At 36.5% G+C, this 25,744-nt stretch overlaps 1 protein-coding gene across 4 annotated transcripts in view; it reads left to right on the forward strand.

Moving 5' to 3' along the window:
• The window catches only part of HPSE2 (heparanase 2 (inactive)), a gene marked incomplete at its 3' end in the record, with an annotated part of 577,025 nt that overhangs the window by 343,396 nt on the left and 207,885 nt on the right, over nucleotides 1-25,744 (forward strand). For all 4 annotated transcript variants that reach the window (XM_081247709.1, XM_081247711.1, XM_081247712.1 and 1 more), the window contains one exon: nucleotides 12,978-13,025. In XM_081247709.1, the coding sequence (XP_081103835.1) occupies nucleotides 12,978-13,025 (48 nt within the window). The remainder of the gene's footprint in view (nucleotides 1-12,977; nucleotides 13,026-25,744) is intronic.

The following is a 25,744-nucleotide window of genomic DNA, read 5'->3' on the forward strand; positions in this document are numbered from 1 at the left end:
ACTACCTAGAAGAATCGATTTAGTCCCCATTTAAAAAAATAGATAGGCAAAGATCACAAGATGTAAGAAGGAAACAAGTAACATAAAAGAGAAAAACCAAGACAAATACATTTTAAAAATTGACCCAAGAAGAATTGTAATTCAAGATCAGAACTAGAAAAGTAAAAAGCTATAATTAGTATCCTTATAAAGATAGAGTAAGATACTGTATTTATATATACTGTATTTTGTATACAGAGCAAAACATATTTTTTAAAACAAAATATATAATTGCTGAAATTAAGCCCAATAAATGTAAGGTAATGATTTCTTAGTTACAACACTGAAAGCATAAGTGATAAAAGAAAACACTGATTAGCTGCACCTCATAAAAATTAAGAACTTTTGTGCATCAAATGATACCATCAAGAAGGTGAACAGACACACATAATAGGAGAAAATATTTGCAAGTCATACAGCTGATAAGGAATTTATATCCAGAAAATATATATATACATACACACATATAAATTCTTACAACTCAACAGTAATATGACAACCTCTTTAAAAATGACCAAAAGGGATTTGAATAGGCATTTCTCCAAAGAAGACATACAAATGGCCACGAAGTACATGAATAGATGTTCCACATCATTAGTCACTAGGAATGTGCAAATCAAAACCACAGTGAGATACCACTTTACATCCACTAGGATGGCTACAATCAAACAGACATACAAAAGCATATGTTGGAGAGGACATGGAGAAATTGGAACCCTCATACACTGCTGGTGGGCATATAATATGATTCAACTACTTTGGAAAACAGACTGGCAATTACTTGAAAGGTTAAACATAGAGTTACCATATGACTTAGCAATTCCACTTCTAGGTATATACCCAAGAGAAATGAAAACATATGTCCACACAAAAACTTGTACACAATTATTTATTGTGGCATCATTCATAATAGCCAAAAAATAGAAACAACCCAAATGTCCGTCAACCAATGAATGGATAAATAAAATTCAGTAAATCCATACAATGGAATATTACTTGAAAATAAAGAGAACTGAAGTACCAACACATGTTGTCAGAGATGAACCTTGAAATCATCATGCTAACTGAAAGAAGCCAGTCACAAAAGCCCACACAGTGTATGGTTTCCTTTATATGAAATGTCCAGAATAGGCAAATCTATAGAGACAAAAAGTAGATTGGGTTGCCTAGACTGGTGAAGTTTTCAGGGAAATGGAGAGTGACTGCTCATGGGAATGGGGTTTCTTTTTGAAATTAAAAATTCTAAAATTAGATTATGTTGATAGTTGCACAAATTTGTAAATATAATAAAAAATATTGAACTGAACAGTTAATGAGGGGATTATATGGTATTAAATTTTATCTCCGAAAAGCATTTGAGTCCAATAAAAGAATTATAAGATAAAATCAAGGAAATCTCCCATACACAGAGTGTTGGACAGAGACAAAAAATTTGGGATTAAATCTTACTGGTATAAAAGATCAGTTCAGGATCCCCAACAGCTGTCTCATAGGATATCCAGATCCAGAAACAAGGAAGAAAATTTGGTTACAGAAAGAATGACAACCGTATCAACCTTTACAATGTAAAATTAAGGGGACAGTTGACAGAAAATAGGCGGTAAAAATGGAGAGAAGAAATATGACCCACACGGCTGATATCCTCTTATAATATGTATGGAGTTGGAAAATATTGTCTAAGCCATTGAAATAGATTGAGATTTGGAGAAGAGGAGGCCCAGTAAACCACGCACATGGAGTTAACCCTTGGTTAGAATGAATTATGGCAGCATTTCCTTAAATGTGCTCTGGAAAATATCAGTTCTGCAGGATAACAACGTTATGTGGAGGGGTAAAAAAGTAAAAGCTTCCACAGTCAAGTAAGCTTGAGAAATACTGGGATGTACAAATGTACTGAAACACTTTCCAGCATCTTTATTACATTAGTCTACATTCTGAATCTCCAAGAAGGGGATTTAGCATGCAGAATTTAAAAAATTTATTTGACCATAGTCTTATTTTCCGAGAGTATCTTGAGGGACTAGTGTTCCACTAACATGTTTGGACACATCACTGACTTGGAATATGAGCCCTGCTTTAGGTGAGATATGGCCATAGAGCAAACAATAGCAAAAGAATTACAATTTGGAGAACTCAGGACTTGGACCATTTCAATAGCCCCATTACTGGTCTATTTGCTTCCATTCTTGTCCTCTCCAGTCTATTCACCGCTCAGCTGCCAGAAAATCTTTTACAAACATAATTCACATGATGTCAGTCACTTGCTAAAGACTCTTTAATGACTTTTCATTGCTCTTAGAATAAAATTTAATCTCCTTACCACATCCAACAAGGCTCTACAATGAGCAGTCTGGCTGCTGCCCAGCTCTTCATTCTTATCTTCTCCAGATTTCCCTTTTCCTTACTTCACTCAGGCCTCACTGGCCTGCTATGTGCTAAGTTTCTCTCTTTCTTTTTTTTTTTTTTTTTTGGTGGGGGGCGGGGGTTGCACATCACATGCTTTTCTTTCTACCTAGAGTGTCCTCTCAGCTTGCCACATGGCTGGTTTCTCCTCACCCATCAGAGTTCTTTCATGAATAGCCTAGCTAAGTGATTCTCTATCAGCGCACTCTGTTAGTTCTCTTTAAGGCATTTATCACAAGTTATAACTGCATATTTACTGTTTATTTTTTGCTTATAGATCATAAACTCCATGAGAGCAGGAAGTTGTCTGTTGTATTTACTAATATATATTCAGTGCTGGCAAAAAACCTAGCACACGGTGGGTGCTCCAATTTGTTGAATGAAGAATGGAAGTTATACTAATATTTTACAGAGTTGCTAGTGGAATATTCTAACCTGAACCTAGGTTAGAACAGAAAGCTAGACAGGACCTTTAACTCCCATGGTGGCCCAGAGAGCTATGCAAAGCATTCCAATTTGGGCAAAAAGGATAAAAGCAGGAGAATTAGGAAGGAAATAATGGTCTTTTCCATCACAGCAGACCACATTATGTATGCTGTGTGCTCAATGATCTACAAAACAGAAACAGAAAAATTGCCTTTTTATATCCAGAATTTCTATCTTTAGTTCTGTCTAATTACCAAAACTTCTACTAAGTGCCTAATGCTGATTTATAGACTCCACTGGTACTCAAAGCATAGACAGCAGTGAAAGCGGTATGGGTGGGTAAGGATGGAAAGTTCACTATGTTCCTATACACAGGCTCTCATTATGACTTTTGTGGGCCCTGGGCATTTTTGACCTCATGGGTCCCTTCCTCCATAAAGACATATTAAATCAGCAGCCTTCTGTGTTCTACTGTAGTAAGTCAATATAGCAGGATTGGGGGCAAGGGTGGAAATAGCAGGAATGTAAAGAGCATACACTTTAGAACTAGATGAGACCCAGATCAGCTTCTAGCTAGGTCATCTTGAATTATTTAATCTCTCTAAAACCTCGGTCTCCTCATTGGTAAAATGAGGCTAATGAAATTATCTATTTCTTAGGCTTGTTGTGAAGTTAAATGAGATAATGAATTGAAAGTGCTTAGTGTAGTTCCTGGCACAATCCACACCTAAAGAAATGTCAGCTACAATTGTTAAGGACAAGTGAATTTCAAATTGAAAAGGCAGGGTTTTTTTCTGACTTTTTGCCTATGACTCAATGTAGCCTTCTAAGCAGTTCAGAGAACTGAATGAGATTGAGAACTAGAAAGATTAGCTACAGTAACATTGCATTATAATGAGGGTGATCACAGCTCCTGCCTACAAACCTGCTTACACCACATTCTTGTTTGGAGTGGGAAATTGCACAGCTGGGGACAATTTGGTGCACAGAGAAATCATCACAGTGTTATTCCTAATAATTGTTATGTTTTATTTCACCTGTAAAAGAGTATATGACTTAAACTACAGCAGGCGAGAACAATTTATTCCTCTTAGTTTATAAGAAGAGAGTTTCCTTCTCTGCCTGTAGAGAGAGGCAGGGCCTCCCAGCAGCTGTTCAGTGCTAATTAACAAGGAAGCACTGGCTACTGTAAAGGTCTGCTCCCTAGCTGAGAATTATGCTAATGACTGCTTACTTCTAAACTTGGTTTCTTTCTTTTTCTTTTTTTTTTTTTCCTGGACAGGACTTCTTTCTTGATTAGAGAGACAGCCTAATTCCTGACCCAAGCCCAAGGATATCAGTTATGGCTATTATGATGAAGGATGTTTCTTTCTTCTTCTGTTGTCAGAGAAGTCAGATGGGGGTTAGAAAGAACATTGGAGAAGGAGACGGGTGTCCTGGGACATAGATTTAGGTTTGACACATATGGTCTTGTGAAATATCTTCCTCACTTTCTTTTTTTCCATTCCTTTCCTCCCTTCCCCATTCTACTTTCCCTAAGAACCCTACTTTTCCTCCAAGAATGACCTACCCTAACAGGTGCTGCTGAGATCACAATCTGTAAAAGGTGTGGCCCATGGTCCTCCCTCAATGGAAGCACCTGGAGAGCTTCTTTAAAATGCAGCATGAGATATAGTACAGAGAAGTCCCGAGTCCTCTTTATCCAGTTTCTCCCGACAGTGACATCTTGTGACACTATAGGACAATATCACCACTAGGACACTGGCATTGATACAGTTAAGGTACAGACCATTTCCATCACCACAGGGATGTCTCATGTCGCTCTTTCATCCCTCTCATTCTCCCTCTTTACTTAAAACTCTGGCCAACCACTAATCTGTTCTCTATTTCTATAATTTTGTCATTTCAAAAACGTTACATAAATGGAATAATATAATATGCAGCCTTTTAGGGTTCGATTGTCCACTCAGCATAATTCCCTGAAGATTCAACCAGGTTGCTGCATGTGTCTATAGTTTGCTCCTTTTCATTACTGGTAGTGTCCCATGGTGTGGGTAGACTACATTTTGTTTAACCATTCTCTCACTGAAGGACATCTGGTCCTGTTGTTGTTTATTATGAATAAAGCTGCTATAAATATCTCTGTAAAACAAAATGCAGCATGATTCTTAGGCTCCAGCCCAGACCTACCCAACCAGAATGTGTGGGGATGGGACCTAGACATTGGCATTTGAACAGGGACTTCAGGGATTCTTTGCACCCCAAAGTATGAGAACTACTGCCCTATAATATAGACAGAGCAGGTCTTATTATCTTATTTTACAGATTAAGGAATGGAGGTACACAAATGCTAAATTATTTACCAAGCTCACATTTATTGAGTGCCAGCAGTGTGCCTGACAGTACCCTTGTTTCTTCATGTATGTTATCTTGTTCATCGTCACATTGCCTTTGGGAAGTAGGCTCTCTCCATTTGAAAACATTCAGGGAGGTTAAACAACTTACCCAGGGTCACATGGCTAATATGTTGTGGAGCCAGGTCTTAAATCAAGTACCTATCTGACTCCTAGGCCCATGCTCTTTCTACTTTGTGGTGCTGTTTTCCTGAGTTTTCATCTCTGAGTGAAGCCACATGGTCTAGCATACTGGAAAAAATATGTAATACTCTTCACCTTAGTTCCATAGTTTTCACTCTCATAGACTCAGCTTCATACCGGGACTTGAGCTTTTGGAAAGTCTGCTTTTCTGTGTGAAATTCTTCACGATATCTTGATGCGTTTTTCCTCCTTCCCACCTGGCTCCACAGCCAGGACAAATCATATCAGGTCAGTTATAGCCTTCTTTGCCTGAATCCAGCAGCATTTTAGACTGTCGAGACATGTCTGTCATAATATTCCCCTAACCAGCACCTTCCAGCTCCAGCCATAGCCTTCCAGATCTGTTTCAACATCTTCTTTCACCATCCCTCATCCCCCTGGTATTTGTCTTCATTCTAATCAAGCAAACCTATTTTGTCCTTTCTGTATTATTGTCTCACATCTGCCTCCATTTTATTCCAGACATTGTTCTATAGCCTCCCTCCTCCCAAGTCCCCATTAGCAGCATGAAATAGCCTTCATCTCGGGGGCCAGTTCCAGGTAATAGTGCCTGGCACCCTATCTTGAGAAGGATTCTTAGGCCAATTCTGAGATTAGGGAAAAAGTATTGAGATCTATTACCAAGGTCTACCATCGGTTCAGAAAAAGGGAGCACATATCACAAATTTGCCATCTCTGCATGGTTAAAGCAAGGGATTTAAAGTCAGAAATGGATTTGATTCTTAGCTCTGCAACTTATTAGTTGGGTGATCTTGAGCACAGTTTCTTTATCTATAAAATGAAAGTAACAATACCTACCTTATAAGATTGTACATTATGTAAACTGCTTACCAAGTGCCTGTCAATCAGTAAGTGGTAGCTAACTTATTTTTTCCTTTCTTCATTAAGATCCTTCTTAAGTTAAGCCTCATGGTTGTAACTTTGATTGGCAAGAGAGATTCTGTGGAGAGTCTCACTCCTCTCAAGTCCCTGTATGTTAAAAACTCTATAAATCTATCAAATTAAGGGAATTATAAGCTAGAAGAGAAGCCTAAATAGAGAGCTGCACTAGCCATTAAAGTCAGTGAACATATAGCCATGGTATTTATCAGCCTACTGCAAGTGTAATATTATATATAAATAGGGGTGGGGAGAGAAAAAGGAAGGGAGGGAGGGAGGGAGAGAGGAAGGGAGGCTTGAAGGGAGGAATGGAAGGAGAAAGAGAAACAGAGAGAGTAAAAAGAGAGAGAGAGAGGGTGGGGAAGAAAGAGATCAATATTTTATTTCTTCTAGAGCTTAATATATAGTCAACCTAGTATAGCTTAATATGTAATTAGCCATGGAAATGTAAGTGACTTTGGACCAAACAGAAGATGCCTGGTTTGCTGTAACTCAAAATGAATAATGTCCTCACAAGTTTTTCCTAGCTTTTGTATAGAATGGCTGTCACATCTTATTCATGTTAGTTACATAACCAAAGATTCTCCTTGTGGACAAGGAAAAGAAGGATCAGGCTGCCACACTCTTACTGAAGTCTGTAGTCATTTGGACATCCAGTTCCCCATGAAGGATTTATCCTCTTTCCTGGGAGCAAAATTCAGAAACCAGTTTTCAGGGTTGCACTCTGTGGTCCAGAAGCAGAAATCAAACTCCAAAGACCATGAATAAAGATGTGCCTTATTATAAGAGAGAGCTGTGATATGCACTGGGAGAGAAGGCTCCACAATATTTCAGATACGTCATATGTGCAGGTGGATAACAAAGGAAAGAAATTCTCCCAGATTTGGGGTCCCTTGGGGGAGGAAAGGAACTCTCACAATGAAAGGGGATATTTTGTTCTTTTCCCTAGCAGCATATTTGCTCCAGTGGGAAAGATTCCCCAGTACTGAAAGGTCTGCCTGGCACTGGCCAATTTTCTTAGGCACAGGTCCTTGCCCCTTCCCTCTCTTATCCTTTTTTGAGTGACTGGATGTCAGCATGAGGACAGACATCTTCTGTTCTCTGAAATAATCATCCAAGATTTCTGTCTTCATAATTCAGGTATGGAGACATCCAACCTTGGAAAACCAAGATCTTTCCTTTTTGTCATTATTCACATCCTGCGTTATCTTTTACTTGTTCATTCATAGACCTAAATCTAGGGATTAGAATGGAGGTGGATGGTTGAAAACGCTTGGATAATACTGGACCTTAAACAGAATTACACTTTCCCAATGGTATTTCACTCCTGACAGCACTAGTCTGTGTGCATGTTATTCCACCTCTAATATTACTGTTGCTGAGCATTCTGCAGCTGTGTGGAAGTTATTAATTTATGTGGTTTGGGCCAGTTTCTGAGAAACAGGCAAAACTAAGGAGCAGAAGAATCCATCAATGTTAGATTTGAACAAAGAAAATTATAATCTTTTTGGACTTGTTGTCCTCCACAGTGCCAATATAGATATAAAAACAGAGATACACGGTAGATACAGAGAGCCCTAGTGTTCAGAGAGGGAACATGGGGCTGGGGAGAATTCACCAAATTCACTGGCTATAATATCCATTCCATGGAGTTTTGTCTAATCAGTTTCCTTTATGTGTTATTTCTGTCATTTGTTTTTGTTTTTCTAGTTTTTTTTTCAATCATTCAAAGACTTCTGAAAACAGAACATTTGCTCCATTTTAAATGAGTTTTATACACTTCTCAAAAAAAAACAAAGGTATGTTTAGTCATCCTGGTAGTATTTGGAAATGCATATTTTGTTTGACATTATTCCTGAGTTAGATTCTTCCTCATCAGAATAAGTGTAGAAATGCTTCCATATGTTTGAAGTTGTTCTCATCATTTTGCCAAGAGGGAAAAAGGAAGAATGTAGTTTACAACAGTTTTCATATGAACATATATTTAATAATTTTTTCCCATAAAGTTAGCTAAAACAACTTTTCTACTGCTTAAATATGCTACTAAAGTTAAGATAATAATATCATTGGTCTAAACATATTAAACAGTGATTGACAAATTTTTTAAAATATTAAAATGACATGAAAGTATATTTTACTATTTTGATTTCTTTTACAAAATAAGACTTTAGGTAAGGATCTGACTTTACTGTTTTCCCAAATAGCTACAAATCACATAGCACTATTAAAAACATGCTTCAGTTTTTCACATACTAAATTCTTTTCCATGTAATAAATTCTTACATATAAATGTTTGTAAAAAATCTCTTCTGTTCCATAGATATCCTTACTAATTCCTGATCTCTTTACTAAGGTCTCCTGACTAATACCTAGGAATGTTTTAATAATTGCAGGTTTTATGGAATATTTTAATATATGGAAGATCAGAGAAATGTCTTTTCAGTATTACAATTTTTTCAGAACATTCTTGGCTTCTTTCAGATGAATGTTAGAATGATTTTGCAAAGTTTCAAAAATATCTGATGGGATTTTTTAATTAGAATTTCATTAAACCCATAAATTAGGTTAGGACGAATAATTGATTTTCCTATCCAGGATCATGGTAGGTCTTTTCCTAAATTCAATTTAAAAATATTTCCCTGTAAACTATATAATATTCTATATATGGGTCCAGTATATTTCATATTTAATTATAGATATTATAGATTGTCTTTGCGGGTGGGGGAGGGGTGTGGGGAGAAAACATTAGCATTACTTTAAATGTTCCTAACTCTAGTTTTCCCATTCTTTTTATAATGTAACTTTTGATAATGGAAGGTTATTTAAAGACTTAATTATCAACCTGTAGCAGAACAAACTATTCAATGCATATGAGGATCTCCAGATTATAGTATTGTACATAAAAAGTTTCCAGCTTCTAAGACATCAAATTAGATGTGTTCTTAATTGCCTGTCCAGAGCCTTTTAGCCAGACAGCGCGCTGATGATTATTTTTTCCTCCTAATTTTCTTGTGAATGTGTAACTGTTATCATCAATGACTATTTACTTCAAGTTCTTTGAGGCATTTTCAGAAGGATTGGAGTACATTCACCAACACCAGCATTAAAGTCTATTCCTGGATTGCCCATTTTAGGCAATGGCATTACCACAGTTAAAACTTTGGGGTTCCCTCTTACACCGCTTCCTCACTTAAACTCACCTGCCGAGTCCTCTTGAGTGCTCCAACAAGTGTTTCTTTCAACTGTGTCCTTTTTCGTTCCCACATTTCAAAGCCTCCCATCACTCTGCAGTCACCTCCCTCGATTTTGTCCACACCACACTACCTTTCACCTTTACCATAGCCAGAGTGATCTTCCTAAAACTCAAGTCTGATCCTGACACACCCTCACTTGCTTAAGCACAGGATAATCAAACATGCAGGAGGAGCTAGCTGTATTTTACAATATTGTGTTGGGTGCTAATCATACAAAGATAAAGAAGTCCTCGACTTGTACCGAGATGTTAAGGAATGAAGGCCCGATGTGTTAGCATCACAGGCTAGCAACTAGTTATCTGACCAGGCTGACTGCCTACCACTCCCTCACCTGTCCCCTGATATCCAGATATCCTGGACTCCTGAGAAAACACTCACCTTGACTCTATCATGCTTTGCTCAAGCTGCTCTATGCCTGGCCTGCTCGTCATGGCAAAATCTTACCCTTCTTTCAATGCTAGATTCAACCTCTTGTGAGATGTGGAGCTTTACTCAATGCTTATCCCTCTTCTAACATCATAGAAGGTAGAGCTAGCTACTCCCTTGACTGCTCTCCCACAGCAGTTAGTTTGCACCAGTAATGCAACACAAAGAGACTAATTTGTCTCAGTGTCTGTCTTCTTGACTTTACCGTGATTGTCTTATAGCAGAGGCCCTGAGTCAGTCACCTTTCGACACCTGCTCCAGCACCTAGTCTTACAAATAACACTGAAATGCTCAAGTCTGTGAGAGGAAGCCACAAGCAAAGAAGGTGCTGAGGCCTTTTATTCTTTTTCTAAAAAATAAGGTAGTGTTTTCTCAAGGCAAAAATTCAACTTATTTTTTGCATTTTAATAATTCTTGGCCTCAGTGAAAACAGCTTGAAGGCAACATAGGGTTTGGAATCAGAAAACCTGAGTTTAGTCTGCACTACTCTATGAATTTGAACAAGTTGCATAACCTCTATGAGACTTACCAACTTCCACTATAAATTAGAAATATCTGCCTACCAGGGCTATTTTGAGAGTTATGTGAAATTATATACATAAGAAGCTGAAAAAAAATTTTAATGAGAAAACACTCTAAATGTCAGTGTAATTTTTATTATGGTTATTTTTATATGTAAATGGAGGCAGTTTTACTTTTCAGAGATTTTAGAAATAATTTTGGAGGAGTAAAGCCCATGTAAATATATTTTAATATATATATATATATATATATATATATATATATATATATTTAATGACACTTGTATCTAAGTTTGCCTAGGTTTTCTAATTTTTAAAATATCCTGGGGAGGGGATACAAAATTTCATTTCCCCCTCTTAATTTTTGGGTTATCCTACTTCTAAGATTACCATCAGGTTTCCACAGCTTAGAGTGCTTATGTGGTAGGTATAGTATTTTGGATCCTAATCTGTTTTCTTTCTCCCTGGACTTTTCCATTTTTCTCCTGTCTATTCAAGCAGATAGCTGGTTGTGTGCTTATTGACTCAGGGGTGACACATGACAGGATGGAGAAGAGAATGCACAGCTTTTCCAGCTTTTGAATTTTAAAGGAAAAATCCTGGGCATAGGGCTAGAAATGGTGAGGAGAGTGGAGCTACCCTCCCAGAGTCAAGAGATTTTTCTGGGCTGGAGAAAGGAGAGGAGAAGAGAAAGAGAAATCCGTGTGCTCCAAAAGCAGAGGATTCCTGCTTCCTAAGATGTACTGCTAGGAGGAGTGGCATGATCCCATAAAAATGAGCTGGTTAGGGTGTCTGGAAATACTAATTCTCTAGCCAGTAGGGACGTTAGTAACCTGTATAATGTGATTAATAATATCCACCTCACCAAGCAAAGCAATTTTGAGAATTATATGAAGGAAATACATGTGAATACCTGGTACTATATAGGTATTCAGTAAATGTTATATTCCCTCCAATCCCCATTTATGTTTTGGTCCTGCTCAGAAAACCACTTTCATTCCTCATTCAACCCTATGCTCCATTTCCCACGTTCTTGCTCCTGGACTGCTGAGTGGTACTAGACAAAAAGAGGAAAAACCATACAGGCAAGAGCCAAGCTGCCTCCCCCACCTGTCCTTTCCCCTTCCCCTCTCCCTCCCCCTTCTCCTTCCCCTCCTCAGTGTCTCCCTACTCTCCGTCCTCTTCATCTTCTTTTATGAGCATCACTCTGCTCCTAAACAGTAGTCCCGGTATCCCTTCTCCTTCTCTCACCCAGTCCTGCAGAGACTCAGTCCTCTTCCACCATCAGGGCAAAAGAGAGCCTCTGTCTGGGCAGCGCAAGCACGCCCTTTGCCCATGTGTCCTCCTGGCAAGGTTAGGCTGGAGTAGGGCAGGGGTAGGGCATTCTTGACGAAATATGGTCCTTCTCCCTTCTCAGTGGACAAATTCTTTGTTTATGAAGTACTGATGGGAGATTGTTTCTGTCTGAGGAAAAGTTCCCTTCCAGGGTCTCAGGAAAGAGAATTGAAAGTAAGATCTGAAAGAACTGAGATGTTCCTTTTGATTTCCTGTGTCTGAGTGGTAACTCTCTCAAATAGTAACACGAGCCATGACAGCACATGGCCTCAGAACATGTGGATGGCTAACAGGAGGCAGGTCGATAATTGAGTTATTCACAGACTTGCAGTTTATGATACCTTATGGAATCTGTGTGGCCTTGGATGCTCTCTCCTGTCACTATGTTTCTGGTGGAACCCCAAGGGGCACAGGAGGTGGCAAATTGCTAGCAAGACTTTGCTGAGTGCTTTGCAGGGAAACAAGTCTGGTTTCCATTTTGAGCTGAGCATCCTGGTCGAGACACTCAGTTCTCTACTTAGCTGCTCCAGAAATGGTTAAATTTCTCTATGTGGTGCTCAGGTTTCTACACTTAGACAGCTGTGGCAGCCCATCACTAGGGCATATTTGTTAGTGCTTCACACTTATATACTTATATAAATAAATTGGGTTTTCCCATGCTCTCTATAGGAGGAGAGACCTGAGGTTTTTCAAAGGCATATGTTGTGTTGTCATCCTTGGAAAATGTTATCGTTTGTCTCCTAGTAGATCTCAGAATCCTTAGAGCATAGGAAATGTGACAGATAAGTTTTGATCACAGGGAAGGCGATGTGGGAGCCTCAGGCGTGGGATTGGAAAGACAGACGTAGGTATAATGTCGTCTTGGGGTCTTGATTTCCAGATGGTGAAGGATGTGTGGAGAGCTGAAAGTGTGATTACTTTCACCTTCTGTACCTTTTAACTTCCAATACCTATGGATAGGCCATGGCTGTGGGCCCTCTCAGAAAGCATAGTTGCCCAAGGATTGGCCTGATCTCTATCTCAGCTTATTTTATTTTAACCCTGGGGATATGGTTTACTTTAAGTTGCAATATCTTTGTTTTTTCTGTTTCCTACAGATTCATGAAGGTGGCAGGAAACACAGTGGATGCAGTTACCTGGCAACAGTAGGTATTCACCATTTTTGCTCTTACTTATTATCAGATGCTGTGAAATGAAAGATAAGTAGTTATCATGAAGTTATAACTGAAATTTAATAAACTATCTTCCGTGCTCCAAGAAAAAAGTTAAAACTAACTCCAAAATTAGTTGTTGGCAATCAGTAACTTTAATCATAATGAAAAATATTTTATTCTGCATTTATACTCTTAGTTTCTGTAAACAACAAGTTCCAAATATTTCCAGAAATTCTTATCCTCCTTCAGTTTGTCGTTTTGAGTCATGGATTGAGTGGGTCTGAGGCTCTTGTCATTCCCTTGCTTAAAACCCCTCAGTGCCTTCCCTTTGCATGTAGACCACAAGCCAGACTCTCTACTCTGGCCTATAAGGCTCTTTGTGTTTGGCCTCTGCTCTCGTCTGATGCCACCCTGCCCTTCCTCATTCTGTCCCAACACACTGGTGAGGACTTTCAGTTTGTAGAGGGTTCACATGCATGTCTGCCTCAGGAACTTTGTGTCATTCCCTCTGCCTGGAATGCTGTTATCTTCATATTTTGTGTAGCTTACTCCTTCTCATCTCTGAAGATTCAGCTTACATGTCACCTCCTTCAAGAGGCCTTCCTTGATGATCCTATCTAAAGTAGACCCCCTATTTAATTGTCTTTCTTAGCTCATTTTTCCATAGCACTTACCATAACTTACAATTACTATTTTTTATACTTGTTTTTGTGATTTGTGTTTTCTCTTTTACCAGAATAGCACTTATTCAGTTCAACAAGTGCTTATTTAGGCAACTGTTAATTGGGCATTTCCTGGGGGGAAAATAACGACAGTGATAATAATAACAATGTGGCAGGAACCTTTATGTGTCTCACCATAGCTGATCCTCAGAACAACCAAATGAGGTCAGGACTGTTTTTATCTATATTTTTCTACAACTTAGAGGAAGGTGTATAAAATCCAAAGATTACACAGAAAGTGGCAGATTTTGGACTTGAAGTTGGTTCTGTCTCACTCCATGGGCGTCTCTTAACTGTTACGGCTTTGGTAACAAGACAATGATCCTATACTGGAAATATTACATTCTATTGGTGTAATTCAAATCCTCTTCAGTGTCCTCACCAAAAGCTATCTGGATAATGTAGCATAAAGACAAGAGACTGGAGAATTTATAGTGTTTATAAAGAGAAGTAATGAGATCCGTGTACAAAAATTAGTGGGTAAGAATGTAAGCATTGCTCAGTTATCATGGCTGACAGGGAGGGATCAGAGAAAGTTTTTTTCCCCTACTCAAGTACTCTCCATAGTATAAATGCAGTGAAGTGAGCACAGTATTTTTTTTTTTTATAAAGGAGAAATACGTTTTTGTAAATACAGTTTGTTTATTAGCTATTTAAAAAAATATTGGCCATCTCTCAAGATAAATATCATGTGTTTGTAACTACTCTAAAAATACCCCCAAAGCAGGCATGGGGTTGTGTTTCTTTTGGCTCCAGGATCAGCACTCATTTGGGGACAACAAGTAGCACCTGGACTCTACCATTTATTCTTTACAGCCATAATTTTCAGTCAAGACTTGGAATAGTCATGGAACAATTCCAAGAAATCTTGGCCAGGAGGACTCAGTGAAAATTAAAGCCAAATGCCATGTTTCTCTAACCATGAGAAATGCTGAGGTGAAAATTTCTTAATAATGTAAAGGAAATCAAGAGTCACTGTCAGGAAAAAAAAAAGGAGAATAGAGTTTGTCGGTATACATCTAGCCAAAAGAATCAATTCAAAACTAGGATATTGAGCTTGGAGCTTGAACAACCAGAACTCTGAGTCTGAAGTCATAAATAAATAAATCTATGTAGTTAGAATATTGATTTGGACTTTCATGCTCTTGGATTTTCAGGACCAAGATACACGACTTGATGATTGGTTCTGCCCTCCAACCCATGCAGAAAACCCAGAAAGAGTTAGTGAGATGAAGTTCCAATTACAGGAATGGTGGAATAGCTTGTATCATATATCAGTGATAAATCTGGACAATAATTAAATACACACACACACACACACACACAAAACAGTGATCAAAAGGCAGCAAAAGCTAGAGGAAGTTATTCAATTCCTGAAAGAAGTGAATGGCACTGGTGAGATCTGTGGTTACTTAAGAATCCATACAGTATGAGGTGGCTTTAAACTCAAAAGAAATACATGGTCATATTGATTTGAGGTGTCGGAAAAAAAAAGTCAGAAGGTGGAAATCTCAGAAAGATGGAGTTATGGGGCAAAACTCCAAATATGCATATAAACTTCCTTTCAAATCTTTGCCTGATCCCTGAACTGTGCATATTTAAGGGAGACTTCAAGCAGCCTGGGAGAAAACAACAGCTGGAAGCCTGAAAAATTTGAACAGAAATTTCAGCTGCTGTCTGTCACATGAGGGACAGAGATTGGAATTTGAATCTCACAAATTGAGGGGCTTGATAAACACCTTGTGCTTTCTAGTGAAAACTAAAAGACATGCCTCAGGAGTAAGGTCTATGTCCCAGGACTAAGGATTTGCCTTAAGTCTAATGTGTAACCACAACAGACTCACCCTAACAAAGTCTGAGCTGCAGCTGCCACAAGAACAAGATGACCAGACGTTCATCCAACTGCCTGCTAGATCCCAAACCAACACTCTTCTGTCTCTACAGAATATCAACCACACTTTCCAGTATACAATTTAAAAATTACTAGACATGCAAAGAAACAGAAAAATGTGGCCCATGGCCAAGAGAATGATCTATAACTTGAAACCCTGAGATGACCCAGATAATAGGATTAGCTGACAAGGATTTTAAAGAAGCTATTGCACACATATTCAAATAGTTAAGGGAAAATGTCCATATTGAGTGAATACATAGGGAAATATCAGCAGTGACATGGAAACTATATATATATATAAAACAGAACCAAATGAAATTATTAAAGAAAAAATAGAAAACTGAAATGATGGGAATTCCGTGATGGTCCAGTGGTTAGGACTCCATGCTTCCAATGCAAGGGGCACAGGTTCGATCTCTGGTTGGGGAACTAAGATCCCACAAGCCATGCGGTGTGACCAAAATAAATAAATAAAGAACTGAAATGAAAGACTCACTGGATGGGCTTACTAAGAGATTGGAAAGTACAGAAGAAAGGGTTAGTGAACTTCATACAGATCGTTTGAAATTATACAGTTAAAGAACAGAGAAAAAATATTGGGAAGAAAATTGTCAAAGCTTCAGCAACCTCATTGCCAATATCAAGTAACATCTGTGCAATTAGAATCCAGAGGACAAGAGAGAGAGAATGAGGCAGAAAACTTTTTTAAGAAACCAAATCTGGGGATTTCCCTGGTGGTCCAATGGCTAAAGCTCCGCACTCCCAATGCAGGGGGCCCAGGTTCGATTACTGGTTGGGGAACTAGATCCCGCATGCATGCCACAACAAAGAGTCTGCATGCTGCAACTAAGAAGTCCATATTCTGCAACTAAGGAGACAGCATGCCGCAACTAAAGATCCCGCATGCTGCAACTAAGTCCTGGCACAGCCAAAATTAATTAATTAATTAACTAATTAATTAATTAATATGTTAATAAATAAGTATTTTTTTAAAAAAAGAAACCAAAGCTGAACTTCTCTCAAATTTGGTGAAAAACATTAACTTTTAGAACCAAGAAGCTAGGCAAACCCTAAGAAGGAAAAATACAAGGAAAATCACACCTGGACATAATATTTAAACTGTTGAGAACAAAAGGATGGAGAAAAATCTTCAAAGCATTCAGATAAAAATGACACTTTACATAGAGAGCAAAGACAAATGATGGCTAACTTGACATCAGAGAAAATGGAGAACAGAAGACAATGGAACTGCATCTTTAAAGTGCTAAAGAAGAAAAAGTCAAACCAGAATTTTCTATCTAGAAAAATATTCTTTTAAAATGAAAGTGAAATAAAGATGTTTTTGGTAAGTGAAAGCTGGCAGACCTGTGCTACAAGAAATACTAAAGGAAGTTCTTCAGACAGAAGTAACATCAGAATGAAAGTTGGATCTCAGAAAATAATGAAATGCTTTGGAAAGTGTAAATTTATAGATAAATACATTATTTCTCTTAATTTCTTTTAAAAAACCTGATTCTAATACAAATATATAACATTGTATTATGCGGTTTATAACATATAGAGTTGTAAAAATATACGGCAATAATACCACAAAGGATGATGAAGAGAGGAGGCTGTAAATAGAGTTATACTGTTCCAAGTTTTTTTAATGTGAAGTAATACAATATTTACTCTAAGAAGACTGTGAAATTGTATTCCTAGAATTAAGGTTGTGGATAGAACTAAGGTTACTGACCTAAAGTAGGGAGGTTATCTTGGATTATCCAGATGGACCCAACGTAACCATTAGAGTGGAAGAGGGAGTCAGAAAAGACGAGGCATGGGAAGATTTAACTAGAGAAGAGGAAGTCAGAGTGATGTGATGTGAGAAGGATTTGACCCACTATTGTTGGATTTGAAGGTGGACGAAGGGGGTCATGAGTGAAGGAATAAGGGCAGCCTCTAGAAGCTGGAAAAGTCAAGGACATGGATTCTTCTCTAGCACTTCCAGAAGGAATACAGCCCTCCTAATACTTCGATTTTAACCCAGTGAGATCCATGTTAATTTCTAACATACAGAACTATAAGATAATAAATTTGGATTGTTTTAAGCCACTGTTTGTGATAATCTTTTAGAGCAGCAATAGAAAACTATAGAAACATAATAAAATACATAATAACAGAGATTCAAAGTACCCAAAGAAAAAATATCCAAAGAAAAAATACTCTAAGAAAAAACTAAAAGAACAAAAGGTGGAAAAATAGATAAATCTACTTTTAAATCTACTTTCATAGCTGGATATTTAGAAGCATCTCTTTCAGTAATTAATAGGACAACTAGATTAAAAACAGAAAGGATATAAAAGATTTGAATAACACTATCAATCAGCTTGACCTAACTGACAGTTGTAGGCTGAGTTGAACATACATTCTTTTCCAGTGCCCATGGAACGTTCATCAAGATAGATCATATATGCTCAGCTATAAAACAAGTCTCAATAAATTTGAAAGAATTGAAATCATACAGAATTTCTAACTTGAAATACAGTTGATTTGCAATATTGTGTTAGTTTCAGGTGTACAGAAAAGTGATTCAGTTATATATATATATATATTTGTTTCAGATTATTTTCCATTACAGGTTACTACAAGATGTTGAATATAGTTCCCTGGGCTATACAGTAAATCTTTGTTGCTTATCTACTTTATATACAGTGGTGTATATCTGTTAATCCCATACTTCTAATTTATCCCTCCCCCTTTCCCCTTTGGTAACCATAAGTTTGTTTCCTATGTCTGTGAGACTGTTTCTGTTTTGTAAATAAATTCATTTGTATTATCTTTTAGATTCCACATATAAGCGATAGCATATAATATTTGTCTTTGTCTGACTTACTTTACTCAGTATGATAATCTCTAGGTCCACCCATGTTGCTGCAAATGACAATATTTCATTCTTTTTATGGGTGAGTAATAGTCCATTGTGTATCTATATATATACCACATCTGCTTTATCATTCATCTGTTGATGGACATTTAGGTTGCTTCCATGTCTTGGCTATTGTAAATAGTTGCTGCTATGAACAATAGGGTGCATGTATCTTTTCAAATTAGAGTGTTCGTCTTTTCTGGATATATGCCCAGGAGTGGGATTGTTGGGTCATATAGTAGCTCTATTTTTAGTTTTTTAAGGAACTTCCATACTGTTTTCCATAGTGATTGCACCAATTTACATTCCCACCAACAGTGTAGGAGGGTTCCCTTTTCTCCGCACCCTCTCCAGCATTTATTGTTTATAGATTTTTGATGATGGCCATTCTGACCGGTGTGAGGTAATACCTCATTGTAGTTTTAATTTGCATTTCTCTAATAATTAGCAATGTTGAACACCTTTTCATGTGTCTGTTTTGATGACAAAGAAATTAAGTTAGATATCAGTAAGAAAAATATCTCTAAAATACCTAAATATTTTGAAATTAAATAACACACTTTGAAATAATCTATGGATCAAAGAAGAAGTCATGAGGGAAAGTAAGAAATATTTTGAAATGAGTATGATGATATATTTTATCAAAATTGGTGGAATTCAGAAAAAACAGAGCTTAGAGGGAAGTCTATGTTCTAGTATGCTTATATTAGAAAAGAAGAAACATTGGTATCAATGACCTTTTTTAGTTTCTATCTTAAGAAGCTAGAAAAAGAACAACTAAACTCAAACCAAGTAAAATAAAGAAAATTACAAAGGTAAAAGCAGAAAGCAATAAAACATAGAATAGACAAGCATTAAAGAAAATTTACAAAGCCGGAAGTATTTCTTTGAATAGGTGAACAAATTTGAAAACTTAGAGAGAGAGATTGAAAGATAGAGGGAGAGAGAGAAAGAGAGAATGGGAAAGAAAAAACAGAAATTGCCACTATCAGGAGTAAAAAAGGGATTCTCACTATAGATCACATAGATATTAAAAGTATAATAAGGGAACATTATGAACAACTTTATGCCAACAAATTTGACAATTGAAATGGACAAATTCCTTGAAAGTATAACATCAAAATGACACATTAAAAATTCTTGGTATCATTATAGTATATCTGGTTCATTTTGGAATATCTGGCAATTTCTTATATAAATAAAATATACCTATCCTATGACAGAGCAATTCCATCACAAGGTATTTACCCAAAGGAAATAAAAACATGCCACACAAACACTTTTATAAAAATGTTCATAGCAGTTTTATTAATGATAGGTAAAAACTAGAAACAGCCCAGGTGTCCATCAGCAAGAGAATGGATTAAACAAACTGTTGTATAGTTGTATAAAGGAATGATACTCAGCAAGATCCAAAAACAAAGTAATGATGCACTTCACAACATAAATGAATCTCAAAATCGTTATGCTAAGTGGAAAAAAAGGCTTATATAAAACAGCATATTTGTGTTTTTCCATTTATGTGAAGTTCTGGAATAGATTGTGAAAATTAGAAAATTGCCTCTGTAGGTGTAGGGGGTAGAGATATGGATCGAGAGCGAAAGGCACAAGAGGGAATTTTCTGGGGTAATTGTAATGTTCTACACTTTGATAGGGATTTGGGTTACACAGTAATATGTATGCTTTTGTCAAAATTCATCAAATGATACATTTAACTTTTGTGCAGATCATTGTATGTAAAATTTACTTAAGAAAAAGAACCATAACAGATATTAGAGAACGCTATTAAAGAACTCTGGTTAATAGTATGATTGATGAAGTGTTTAGGATGAAATATACTAAAGTCTGCAACTTATTTGAAATGCCTCAAAACATAAAATGTATCAATGGATGGATAGAGGGATAGATAGATTGATAAATGTGTGATGAAGCAAATGCAGCAAAATGGTAATGGTAGAACCTAGGTGGTGGATATATTTTTTTCACTCTACAATTCTTTCCATCTGCTTCTGTTTGAAATTTTTCATAAGATATAGGAAAAAAGCCTAAATTGTTACACCTAAATATATTATATAATATTAAATAATATACTGTTGTGAAAATAGTTATGAAAAATAAATAGGAAAATGCTTTTAAGTGAATCAAATAAAATATAAAATATACAATTCATACCTCAATAATATAAAAATGTACAGAAACTCAAAGAAAAGTTACTAATAGGTTAATAGTATTAACCTTTAGATGTAAGGAGTATAAGGATGCTTTTATGGTCATCTTTACTTTTCTATAGTTTCCAATTTTTCTGTAATAAGGATGTATTTATTGCATCCTTATTACATCCTTATTTTTGTTTATAATAGAAACCATCAATACCCAGCTCCACCTTTCCCAACTCCAATTCCCCCCCTCCAGAAGCAATCATCACAATTTTAGCCACTTCTTATATTTGTTTCCATATTTCTAAATAACAATCTGATGGTATTTTAAATTTTTTTCCAATTTAAATATTATCTATTAATTTCCTACTATGGAAGATAAGAATTTAGCCCTCATACCTCCCTAACTCATCACACACTGAAACATACTTACATTTCCCCATCCTCCAATATTTTATATCTTAAGTATTGGTTAGATCAGAATTCAGTGCTCATATTTTTATTCCTATGTAAATGTGACTCACAGAAGAGAATGTGTGTGCAATGATTACATTTTCTTTCTTCCACAACTTTTTGTTTTCCCTGCAGTTAATAACTCTTTTTCATTTGCTTAATTTCTTATTAGTCTTTCCCTAAGTCATGCCTAAATTCTGTACCAGAGGAGTAGATCTCTCTCTTTGTGCAAACACTCCAGATAGCCATCAGTTTCATCTTGTCCTTGGAGGTGTTCTCCTGGAGCAGTCTCTCCTCTGGTCCCATCTGGACTAATTGATCTCCGTGCTTCCTGCACAGCTGTTGTCCTGGGATCTCCCTTCACCATCATCCTAGGGATTCCTTTTGGCTCTCTTATTTGTTGGATCCATGCCTTTTTATGAAGTTTACTCCCTCATTTTGGTGGAGCATTTTTTTCCCAAGAACTTCCTGAGAAAAGATAAATGAGAGGTAAACTTGTTGAGACCTTGTATTAGAATTTGATTTATATTTTGGATGCATACAGATTTCCCATGGATTTTGATGCTTTGGCTCCATTTTATTCTAGCTTTTCTTGTAACTGTTGAGACATCTGATCCTTTTAAATTTCCATTCCTTTTATTTGCCCTGTTTTTTCTCTGTTGGTACTTGTAAAATCTTCTTTTTGTCCTCAGTGATCCTTTGTATGACTCTCTTTTTATTCTGTTTACTAGGTGTGTGGTGGACCCTCTCAATCTGAAACTCATACCCTTCAGTTTAGGGAAATTTTTCTGAATTTTTTTCTTTGATGATTTTCTTCTCCTTTTTTGTACTCTCTCTCTCTCTCTCTCTCTCTCTCTCTGGAACTTCCATTAGTCAGATATCAGAACTCCTCAAACAGTAGTCTAATTTTAATATATTTTTCTCTCCCTTGTTTTTTTCTTCTGTTTTCTGCTAAATCTCCTTAATAATCTAAGTTTTCTGTTGAAATTTTCATTTCTGTTATCATATTTCTAATTTCCAAAAACTATTTTTCAAAGCTTCCTTTTTATGGCTTCTTTTCTTGTTTGTGGATGCAATATCATTTTTCTCTCTGAAGATATCAATTTTAGTTGTGTTTGTTTATTTTGTTTCTTATTTTCTCTTCCCTCCCTCTTTCTCTCCCTCCATTTTCCTTCCTCCCTTCCTTTCCTTTCTTTCTTCTCCAACACTTTTCTTATGATTTCTTCATTAAACTTTTTTCCCTCTATGTTCTTCCCTCCTCCCCCATTTCTTTTTTTTTTCTTTCATATTAAAGATCTTCCTCAAATGTCAAATGATACTTAGATCTCTATTCCTATTTAAGAGAGAGGCATGAAAAACTGATTGGATGTTTTTTTCCTCATGGACATTTCTTCTCAACTAGTTGAGGGTCTATGTAGGGTGATCTGCCTAGGTTATTACATTAGGGGATTCCTAACTGTCCATATCTGTTGGTCTTTTCTTATGTGCAATTTAGTTTTTACAGAGAAGAATTCTCTCTTCTGCCAACTTGGAAGTATAAATCTGCTAGCATCCTCATATCTAAGAAAGGAGCTGGATATCTCATTGTTTAGTATGTAGCCTTTCACTTAATCCTGTTGTTTTCATTGTGGTTGCCCCCACCTCAACTATGTTTGGTGGCCCTGACTCTAGATCAACCTCCAATGCTCTGCTCTCTTAGAAATGGGACAGTTTCTCAACTATGTAGGGTAGTGGATCATATTTATAGATACCTACTGTATTAGAATTAAAACAGAAATTTTAAAAACATTTATTTTAAAATAATAAGTTCATTACATTTTACCACAAATAATGTATTTTTATAAAATAACTATATTTTCCAAAAAAAAAGGTTAGTGAGAAGAGTGGCCTTATTTTATATTCTTGAAAATATCTTTAACGTCTAGCTTACTTGAAGATATGTGGATTCTTATATCTTCTATGTTTTGTGGCAACATATTGTTTTGGTTTAAAAATATGAAGACAATTTGCCCTCACGGAGATATGTAACTTAAAAAGGGAGGAGTATTTAAATAGTCTTTTTCAGTTTATTGTGGCTGTTCTTCTCAGATACTACACCAAAATTCAACAAGTGATAGCTTCCTAAAGGTTAGTTACAATATGGACTATGAAGCCATATCTATGAACTTTTCATACTCTGATGCATTAAATTTTTTGGTTTTGCATTTTGAATGTATCTTTTACCCATGCATGATTTTAACATCATGCATTGATCATTTGGAAAATATGGTTTTATTGAGTTGTGAGTTATGCAGATCTTCCAAATGTTAATATATTTTATTATGAAACATAAAAAAGCACATTTATTAATATCACCCCTGACCTAATCAGAAAAAGTCTTTAAGTTTTGGGAGACTGACAACCTCATGGTGGCCGATACAAATATTCTAAAATTGTAATTTTCACTTAACAGTTCAAAATTTATAATCAGCAACAAGTTCTATCAGTTGTTATCCTTGAAGTGACAGGCTTATTTTGTTCATTTTTGAGAAAAATGTCTTCCAGATACCCAAGTCTGAATAACCATAATTTGTCTGTTGGTCATTCTTTCAAGTAAAAAATTTGCTCATGAAAAAAATTACCAATTCAGTTTGCAAATCAAACAATCATGTAAGTGTTTATCCTCGAGACAACCATCATCGTATTTTACTGTGGAAGTGATGTCTTTTATGTATATTTCTCATTTAGTCATGTAGAATATTTTTAAAGTGTGTACTCAGGGGTTAAAATTTAATAAAATTTATAATTTTTATTACTTTATCAAGGGAATTATTAAGTAAAACTGACATTTTTGTTTTATTGCAAGTATGTGACATGACCACCAGCACAGTTTGACGTTCCTGCCTTGATTTGTGTTAAGCTCTTTTGCCCACTGTTGCTTTGGTACCATCAGTCCAAATGTCAAATAGTTTTTCCAGAACAAACCATGAGAGTCAAATAAATTATTTAACACTTTATGTATTTCATCACCATTTGTATTTAGGGCCAAGCATTTGTGCTTAGTACCAATACACCAAGTGTATTTTACTGCTATTCACATAAAAGAAGATCTTTATCAGTGGTTAGTTGGTGTTTATGTTGGATGGATACCAAAAAAAAGCTATGTCTGTAGATTTGTCAAGATATTAACATCCAGAGATATTAACTTTGTCTTCATGTTTGCAGCTAAATCTTTAAGGAGTTAGTGTATTGTTGGGAAATGGTCCTGGGGTGATTTCTTTTAGTAACTTTTACTGACTTTTCATCCAGCAGGCATTCAGCAATGTCAACTGTAGAAGCCTCTATCGCTCTTTTAGCTACCTTGTGTACCTTTCTAGCCAATGCAGTATGATAAGCTACTCTATAAGATGCTTTTCTAAATTTAAAATTATTTCAAAGACTTTTCTAGATTTTAAATTTAGAAAAGCCTTCAGAATAATTTTAAAATGTTACTTGCAAAATAAGACAACAAAGTGTTCTTACTTTCATATAGGCATAAGAAAAACATTAGAATTTCAAAATAACTTATTGGATGATTTTAAGGTTATACAGATCATAGCAGGTATAATAAAAATAGCTTGGGGCTTCCCTGGTGGCGCAGTGGCTGAGAGTCTGCCTGCCGATGCAGGGGACACGGGTTCGTGCCCCGGTCCGGGAAGATCCCACATGCCGCGGAGTGGCCAGGCCCGTGAGCCATGGCCGCTGAGCCTGCGCGTCCGGAGCCTGTGCTCCGCAACGGGAGAGGCCACAACGGTGAGAGGCCCGCGTACTGCAAAAAAAAAAAAAAAAATAGCTTGTAAGAACACAGTAGAAGTATTGAGAACAAACTGAGTTAACCTTTGAAAACATACATATTTATACCCCCCAAAATCATAGTCACATGTTATATAGATACTGGGAAACCCAACTGTACACTTGTGAGAAAATGAGAGTGAAAATGGCAAATAATTGTCATAGTATTACTATGAAAATAGCTTTGATTTTATGGACTCCTGAAAGGGTCTTGGGTATCCCAGGAGTCCCTGGACCATACTCTAATAACCACTGATATAGAGTGAGGATAGGCATCTGAGGGTCTAGTTGTTTCTCAGTTCTCTTGTTTCAGCCCCCCTTTCTCCCCTATTCACAAAGGCACCTGGTGCTTCCAGCTCCTGAGACTTTCTGGGGTTCCACAGCAAGAAGCAAACTCCTTTTAGGTTTCCCTAAAAGGATTCATGGGTGTAGAATTCAGCCTCCTCTGGTTAGCTAAGTCAGTTATCACTCTTCTGTTTTCTAATATCAACATTTTTATTGTGGTGTTTTCTTATCCTATTCTCTTAGACCTTCTGGGTTAATGCCTTTTTTCTTTTTTCTTTTTTTGTCCCATTACCATTGTTTTAGTGGGGTTTTGGGAGCAAGCTTAGTAAATGCCTGTTTTTAAAACACCATATTTAACCTGAAATCCTGCTGTCTGCTCTTCTGTTCTTCTAGGATTATTTTTAATAAGACAAAATTTAAAAATTAATTTTAAAATATGAAATCAATGTTCATATTTATCAATTTAGGCAAACCCAGGTGTT

This window comes from Mesoplodon bidens, assembly GCF_964165515.1.
Source record: "Mesoplodon bidens genome assembly, chromosome: 1".
Classification (NCBI taxonomy): domain Eukaryota; kingdom Metazoa; phylum Chordata; class Mammalia; order Artiodactyla; family Ziphiidae; genus Mesoplodon; species Mesoplodon bidens.